The 8,621-nt window shown below is 40.8% G+C and overlaps 1 protein-coding gene across 1 annotated transcript; it reads left to right on the top strand.

Moving 5' to 3' along the window:
- Positions 1-3,318: 3,318 nt before the first annotated feature.
- LOC102223586 (chromobox protein homolog 1-like) lies at positions 3,319-8,240 on the top strand. The gene is made up of 4 exons (XM_014474078.2): positions 3,319-3,644; positions 4,582-4,753; positions 5,991-6,085; positions 6,712-8,240. Exons 1-4 carry the CDS (start codon positions 3,334-3,336, stop codon positions 6,860-6,862), a joined length of 729 nt encoding a protein of 242 aa, XP_014329564.1. The 5' UTR covers positions 3,319-3,333; the 3' UTR covers positions 6,863-8,240.
- Positions 8,241-8,621: the final 381 nt, after the last annotated feature.

The raw sequence follows: 8,621 nt of genomic DNA, 5'->3' as shown, positions 1-8,621 counted from the left end.
ATAAATAGATAATACTTTGATCATATCATTAACATTGCTTTAACTGAGTTATTTAACTTTAGTGGACTGGAGACCTGTCCAAGGTTTACTCCAACCATTGGCTCCAACCAATCTTTTGCCCACATCCAACTGGATGGATGGTTTAAATCCTAAATTAGGAATATCTTCACCAGAAAGATGTTCCCTGTATATAGAAGTGGAACAGAAAATAGGCAGAGGACCACACTCGTGAACACCAACTACTGTATGTAGTGTTGTTGTGTCCTTGTATGAATTTCAATTCAATAAGTTTATGTACTAATTTGGAGTTAGCGCAAAATCACATGAAGGTGTTAAATCCAAAGTTTGCGCCGGTATTTTGTTGCCACTAGATGGCAGCGCTGTGCAAGTTTTTGAATTGTGTTGTTCTGTTTAGATCAGTGGTGTCCATTCCTTAGGGACATTTTAATGTTGTCCTTTGGGCCCTCCAACACCGCAGATTGAAATAGTCCAATTACTACCTCAGCATGTCATAATGTTCTGTAGAGGCCTGCTAAAGATGAGAGGCTGGACCCAGTCTGTTCTGGTAGGTACTGACCCTGTGTCATACATGCTAGGAGAGGGGGGCCATAGTAAGTTTATTTGTGCTTATCTATCTATACCTATATATATATATATATATATATATATATATATATATATATATATATATATATATATATATATATATCAAACTGACTGATTTCTAAATCAGACTAGTTTTCTATTTCTGGTCAAGATTGTTAGGATTACCAAACTTGTTTTGTTTAGCTATATACATGCCAGAGTAATGAAAGCTAGGGGGATTTCCCTGAATTATTTTAGGTTTTCTCAATTTCAGAAGTTTGAATACATTTCTATTATTCTTGGCAGAGTTGGCTTTTCAACTGTAATACTCAAATATACACTACTATAAGAGATGTGGTTAAAAAATATTTCAAAAAGTGCTATTACATGTGCTATTACATGTGCTATTCATATTTTGCATATTTAATCCTTCCACAGTGCTGAAATTGTGACCTGTTCCTCCAGTCACAGTGGATGTGACCAGGCAACACATTCTCACTCGCAACTCGTCATATATTGACTCTTGGTCAGGTTCCCTCATGTTGTACCCCTTCTGCCCCTTCTGCCCCTTCGCGTCAATAATTGAGGAGAAGGGTTCTCTCATTGAATGCTGTACGGCTCCCTAAGCGTCCAAAATCGACGATCTAGGAACAAATTAGATGACGAGTCTATTCTACTTTTGTAAAAGGAAGACAATTCGTGCATAGCAGATGTATTTGTAGGTTTTTAACAATTTAGTTAATTTTACTTCAGTTTTAAAAGATCCTCCGGTTCTCTGAAGCCGCGATTTTATCTTCGTTTCTGCTTATTTTTTAACAGCAGGCACGAATTACACCAGTTTCACTGATTTCATCGTAACTTCATGATTGTAAAGGACATAATATTCTAATTTTTACACAATAATAAAAAAAGAAAGGAATACGTATGATCAAAGAAGAACCTGTTGACATAAGAAACAAAAGAAATGTTCAGATTTCGGAAGTTATTTATTTCAACGTAGACAGGTGGAGAGAACTTTGCCTGTAATGACCCAAGTTCGTTTTTAATTCAACTACATGACCTAACTGTAATCAGTGTAATCAGACAGGAGATCATAGACAAAACTTTAAGATCATCACAGCCTAGAGGCTGTTGCTGTTTATAGCAACCCTCCAATTTTACACTGAGGGAACCTGACCAAGCGTCAATATATGACGAGTCGGGAGTGAGAATGTGTTGCAAGCAACAGGACAGTGTTTACAGAATCCCACCTAACTGTCTCTCGGAAGAGGAGGGGGAGGCGAGAGACCGCAGACAACGCAATATCCGGTGGAGCTGTTGGCGGGCAGAAAGGGTTGGTTGTGTATGTTAGCAACGCAGTTCAGGCTATTGTGTGATTGAGTTGCGAACGCAAATACAGTCTGCTCTAAAACTAGCCTGTAAGCCGTTGGATACTTTTAGTTTGTTTCTCTGTTTAGCTCCTTGGCCAGTTATTCGTCCTCAGGACACTAATAAATATCAGTCTTTTCACTTCGGCCTGCTGCTAGCCGGACAAGCGCTCCGAAGGTTTCTGCAGAAAGGTAAGGCTCGTGTTTGTTAGCTAAACTGGAGCGAGCAAAGCACGCCAGCCATGTTGCCCTCAAGACGCCGTTAGCAGGCCGCCTGGCTCGTTTATATGCACGTTGTGAACTGCAGTCTACTGCGTTCTGTGTGATACTGAGCAGTTTCTCCCACTGTTAGCTCACTTCTCCTGCACGCAGCCTGTTGGGCTGAGCTGCTGAAGGCGCGAGGCTTTCAACGTGGTGCAAACGGAATGGAAAACGACGTGCAACACGTTGGTTGTTGGCTCTGTGTCCGAGGGAAGATGCATGTTTAAAAATGTAGAATTTGCATCATATGTTTGCATTGTTGGTTGCTGCAGTGTGTGCATTCACGTTCTCTGTGACTTCCAGCTGCGCAAATGACGCTCCTCCAGTCTGAAACACGGAGGGCACTTTATGGAAAAGATGAGTCTCTGACATTAATTTCGCGCAGAGCAGTATTTATGGAGCATATTCTATTTTTTTTATCTATAAAACTTCTATTAAAAATGTTTTGCCGTACGGTAGCGCAGCTGCAACCCTCATAAATCCGGGCCTGGTTCAGCGACCCAAAGTTCGGTAGTTGTACCTCAAACGGCTTCACTTTAAAAAAGTTTTTTTTATATGTAAACAGCTGAACTGTTTGGGCTTTTGCTTCAAGCGTTCGCCTGCGTAAATGTTTCTTTTTCAAACCATCAGAGTTTCTACTATAAGATGTTCCGGCTGCTGGTTTTCTAACTTGCCTCCGATTCTCTTTGAACATGTACTGTTGCATTCCTCCCCACTGCAAGCCCCTGTGATGCAAATGTAATCATCAGCACCAGTCTGCTGCAGATCTAATTGGTTCCCTCACACAAGTCTAGGTTGTATGTTCAATATTAAGTGCTGAAACTCCCAGGCTCAGGGTGGCGCCAAACTTGTGACAGTCACACAAAAGTGAGGAGGTTGCAACAGTTTTATAATTTTTTATCAGCATTTTTCATGCTGGTGTTTAAATAAATGACATCACCAGAAACCTTCCTTTACCTTCAGGGAAAATAATTAAGTTTGTTTAAATCGTTAGAATAGCATTTTCTTGATCAGCAATGCCTTGGTTTTAGTTATGCATTTCAACTGTGTGAACCAAGGCAATTTCCACAACATCCTTAGCAGGTCAACAGTAGATCACTGTTCTACATCACAGAATTGCATGTTTTCTGTTGTCTACAAAGAGTCCTCTTCAGACGTCAAACTGGCGGCCGTAGCAAAGAAGAGCAAGAAGGCTGAGGATGAGGAGCAGCCAGCGGCCCCGGCCCCAGCAGCTGCAGCTGCAGCACCGACAGCCACTGCGGCAACAGAGGAAGCACCTCCGGTAGAAGCAGCAGCGGCGGCGGCTCCAGCCACAGCGGCAGCTCCTGCAGAGGAGGAGGAAGAGGAGGAGTACGTGGTGGAAAAGGTTCTGGACCGCCGTGTGGTGCGGGGCAAAGTCGAGTTTCTGCTGAAATGGAAAGGCTTTTCAGAGTGAGTATAACCTGCTCAAATACTGGATGCTGCTTTTTATCCCGGGTGGACCTAGCACCACCTTTGAGATGAAGCTCCACCTCTGAGCTGCCACCTCACAGAGCAGCCCTCCCCCAGAGCTCCTCCACTCAGCTCCTTCAGATTAGCCAGCAGCAGTTAGCAAACACCTTTTGGAACTGCTGAGTTCATTATAGCAGCTACTTCTTTGTGAAATGCTGGTAAAAACGGTAATAAAGGGTAAATAGAGGAGCCATGTTGTGTCACTTCCTGAAGGTGGAGCTTCAGAAAGAGCAGGAGTTTCTTAAAGAGACAGAGGTCCAATTTGTTGTGACATCATATGAAAATCACCTCAAAAACAGCCAAGGATCTGAAGCGAGCAGCGCTGATGATGGTTCATGTTTTATAATGCCTTCTGTCCATGAAGCTGTTTAATAGAAGCTTCCAGTCGGCTCACAGTTTCTGTTACATGTGTGACGTCACACTGACCTGGTAGAGCTTTCTCAAAGTTCACATTATTCTCCTGAACTTCTACCATCCTATGCATTTACCTGTTGAGTTAAAGTGATCAGGAATCTTTATTATTATTAGTGAAAGTGTTGAAGGATTGACTTCAACATTTTCTTCAGCATATTTTGATGTAAACATGAGCAAAAAGTATTAATTGGTATTTTCAGTTAAGTGTCTTAGATGAAATGTTCTATTTTTAAAATGTTGCTGTTTATAGATTAACACAATTATATAAAACTACTGTTGGCTGGGTTATTGGTCTCTGCCACAAACTTTCTATAGTCATCAAAAAGTTATTATGTATACTATTTGATTTCCTGATATAATTGCAGATTTACAAGTCTTCTGAGAGGCTAACTTGGGAATGTTGGCAATGTTGTTTCAGAGACATCCGTGTCTGAAGTTATTATTTCTGTATTCATCTGTTTAGCGAGGACAACACATGGGAGCCGGAAGAAAACTTGGACTGTCCCGACCTGATTGCAGAGTACATGCAGAAACACAAAGAGAGGGAGGAGAAGAAGAAGGAGAGTAAGAGGAAAGCTTCCAGCGAGGCGTCTGGAGACGCAGAGGAGCGGGCCAGCAAGAAGAGAAAGGAGGAGGTAATTTGTTTAACGGCTCCACAGCCAGACAGCACCTGCTGTTTAGGTTCTGTAAGTTGCCATTTCATCATTTAATTTTACATTTTATGCTTTTGCTCTCCTTGTCTCTGTTGTACATTTTAATCTGGTATGTCGGTCCTTTGACAGTTTCCCACGATTTTTACCTCAGAGACCGTCTAACTCGCATGTATCAAACTCAAGGCTCGGGGGGCCAAATCTGGCCCACTGTAGCTTTTTATGTGGCCCTTTAGACTCCAAATTACATTAATAAGTCTCTCCAGTTTTTTGCCTAATCAGACTATTGTTTTCCATGCCGCTCATAGCCGGTAGAAGTGGTCCGTTAAAGTGAAACCTGGAGACAAAGGTATGATTCATGTAGTGCTATGCAATGGGAAAAATAACTCAAAACTACTCATTCTTTTGCTGTCTGTCAGCTTTATGCTACACGTAGACTTGTCGCCATAGCAACTGACAACAACGCAACTTGTATCAGGATTCAGCACCAAAAACACTCAAACATTACCCCCACATAGAACAGAACACTCAGTTACAGTTTTGGGTTTTATGCTTGGTGTGTATTTTGTGAATATTGATAAGTGATCGATTAGTGATAGATTAGCCACCGCTGCTATTAGCCAAGCTAACACAGTGGTGGCTGATTAGCTAATTTAAACACCTGCTCTACTGATGTCAGGTGGTGTGTAGGTCGTCCATTTTTATTTCTAAGCTGAACCAAAACACACCTTGTTCCACAGCACATCTATATGTTAAGTTTGTCAAAGTCAAGCATAACTGACCTACTTCCCTCTGCCTTGCTATTTTTTTTTCTTAGTTAAAACTTATTTCTCACCTTATTATCTAGTCTTAGTGTAGACAGTTCATAGCAAAACACTGCGTCCCTTTTTATATGGTCTTACATTTATGTCTAGCAGGGAAATGGGGGCGGGAACATGCTGCAAGGGGCCTGTAGTTGAAAATAACATTGGAGCTCATTTAAGAATATTGTGATGTATATTGTCTATCATGATACAGCAAAAATATATCAGGATATTAGATTTTCCTCATATCCCCCAACCCTACTCTTACTCTATATTATTGAAATCAGTCCATCGCAGAACATTTGCTTGTCTCTGACAAACTAACATTTTTGTTATACAATTGTTGTGGGTCTATTTCTCCGTCTGAGTTGCTGTCTATGAGTCAAGCCATGTGTGTGATGTGTGTGTTCTGCTGTCAGGGGGACAAGGCCAGAGGTTTTGGCCGAGGCCTGCAGCCTGAGAGGATTATTGGAGCCACCGACTCCAGTGGAGAGCTGATGTTTCTAATGAAGTGGTGGGTTCTCACGTCTGCTTTCCTCCTGCACAACTCAGAAACCCTCCGAGATTCTAGGCTTTCTGATAAAGTCACATTTTACCTAAGATGTTCTACGCTTTACCAGGCAGTTTAATTAACCTGTCAATGTTTTAGTACTTGTTGCGTTTTATCCAAACCCCTAAGTGTTGGGGTTCACTGACAGTTGGCTGTATAACAGTCCTCTTCCTCATGCTATTCTCTTCTGGTCTTTGAGTTCAAAGCTCAGAGTCAGCAGCAGGTTGCAGAGGAAACAGTCTTTATTGTCCCACTGGGGGCAAAACTCAGCAGTAATGGCAGCATTAAGATATGGAGGTTGAAAGTTCCAAAAGTATCGAAAATATGTAACATAATATATATTTACCAATGAAGTGGTAATAATAAAAGCTAGACTGTAATCCAGATTTAAAAGTTCAGATGTGAAATGTTTTAAAGAATGCTTTAATGTGCTTTTTTTTTGTATTCTGCTTTGGAAGTGAAGCTCTGGTCATGATGTCTCTTCTATTCAACAGCTGCATCCATTCAGGTTCACCTGAAAGAAAGTATCAATGTTTCACAGTTTCTTTCCCCCAGAACCTGACAATCTTTCTTCTTCTGAAACTGAACAGGAAGAACTCTGACGAGGCGGACCTTGTACCGGCCAAAGAAGCCAACGTCAAATGTCCGCAGGTAGTGATCTCTTTTTACGAGGAACGCCTCACATGGCACTCTTACCCCACAGAAGAAGAGGAAAAGAAGGAGGAGGAAAAAAAGGACTAGTGGATGAGAGGAGGTACAAACGGGGTGAAGAGGAAGTGTGGCGATGCAGGGCAGGAAATCAGCTTCCCACCAGTTGACTGTTAACTTTCAGTTTCTCTGACATCCTACAGTGTGAGGATCAGCAGCTGTCAGTGGAAGTGATAGAAAATCTGTTTTCCTGCCCTGTAAGGACTCGAGTCCTGAAAAGATGTTCCCACCCGTTAGCGGTTGCAGCGGTTTGTTTCCAGCAGGTGTGTTTGACATCTGCATTCTGTTCTGTCCCCTTACCATGAATGTGTTGTGCCTTCAACAAGTATTCTTCCAGACCGCCGCGTATCCGATGGGAAAGAAAAACTAACATGGTTAAACATTAAGGTCAATGTTTGGTTTTGGATGAAGTTCGTCTCTCCCCAAAGTGTTGAGCTGATGGCGCTGCAGCCGCAGCAGAAAGAATCTGAGATGGGTGGGAACTTCTTTTAAACAATAGAAAAGCAGTGAATTTTCCAACACAGACAGAAAACAGTTTTTTTTCCTTTGTGACTCTCATTCAGAAACATTGCTGATCTGATCCCACCAATATTTTACTCTAAAGTGAACAGTTTCAGTGAAATCATTTTTTTTGCCTTATGTTTTCTTGTCTGAGGTAAAGTGCTCTGTAACAAAGTGGACTTCAGTAGTATTAGGGTATGGCTTGCAATATGCTGAAAACTCTTCCTTTAGAAAATGGTTCATGTTCACTGTGTCCCACATCTGTTTTCTAGGTTATAAAATCTTAGCATGCACTGCTGGGCAACTCAACTATTCATCTGTTCTCAGTTGCCAGGCGTTTTTTTAAGACGCTCGGCATACAGAGAGGAAAAAACCGTCTCACTTCTTTATTGTTTTCTGTCAAAGCTTTCCAATTATGTGTTAACTGTAGCCCAGCTGTGCATTTCTATGTAAACTGTAATAGTGTTGTAGTTTTCTTTGTTAGCACATTTGGATTGGATTGATTTCTTTTCTTTCTTTTTTTTATCTGGTTTCTTCCTGCTTGTCATTCGTTAGGAGCCATGCCGTTTTAATACATGAAGTAGTGACGCATGTATTGCACCTTCGTCATTTTAAAGATTTGCTATATAACAACTATCCATTCTGGCTCAACTGAAAACTGTTTTAAAGCATTTCATAAATTTCAGTTGTTGGTGATTTAGTTATATTTCTTTACCACATCTATCAGCAATTTAAATATAATTTCCTACATGCTCTCTGCTGATGTATCAAAGTTCTATTCATCTGTGCTATGTATTTTTTTTTTTTTCAGATATCTTTTTTGTTCCTAGTGGATTTGCTTGTTGATCTGTTGCATGTCTGTTGATCTACTTTTAAATGCTGATTTCAACAATAAATGATTTGGGACCCATGTGTTTTTTTAATTCTTTTGTTCTATAATGAAACATGGACCACAGAAATCTGAACATCTGTAAGACCAACCATTGGTGACATTGATGGCTGTTGCACTAAATGAAGGTAACATTTCTGTGGCCTCTGGTTATTTGATGACTAAACACAAATGTTAAGTACCGTAGTTTAAAGTCAATCTGTTGAAAAAACGAGTAGAGTTGAAAAATAAATCCTCAAATGATTGGACTGGCCTTCAGTCATTTCCATTTGAGGCCAGTTCAAGTATTGCTGTGTCTTTCACCGCTTATGTATTTGATTCCCTTTGCTTAATTTCTGGAATATTTATTCTGGTGCAACTCTAAACAAGTTGAGGTTTTAGTCTAGATTTAAAGGAATTCAA

The sequence above is a fragment of the Xiphophorus maculatus genome, chromosome 16 (genome assembly GCF_002775205.1).
Source record: "Xiphophorus maculatus strain JP 163 A chromosome 16, X_maculatus-5.0-male, whole genome shotgun sequence".
Lineage (NCBI taxonomy): Eukaryota > Metazoa > Chordata > Actinopteri > Cyprinodontiformes > Poeciliidae > Xiphophorus > Xiphophorus maculatus.
Note: the sequence above shows the minus strand (reverse complement) of the source record. Positions and strands in the feature narration are given on the sequence as shown.

Excerpts from the sequence above, each read along its gene's own strand:
- LOC102223586 (XM_014474078.2), top strand. The coding sequence starts at position 3,334 with ATGTTTTCTGTTGTCTACAAAGAGTCCTCTTCAGACGTCAAACTGGCG. Across the intron at positions 3,645-4,581 it reads AAATGGAAAGGCTTTTCAGA|CGAGGACAACACATGGGAGC; the intron begins GTGAGTATAACC and ends TCATCTGTTTAG. Across the intron at positions 4,754-5,990 it reads GCAAGAAGAGAAAGGAGGAG|GGGGACAAGGCCAGAGGTTT; the intron begins GTAATTTGTTTA and ends TTCTGCTGTCAG.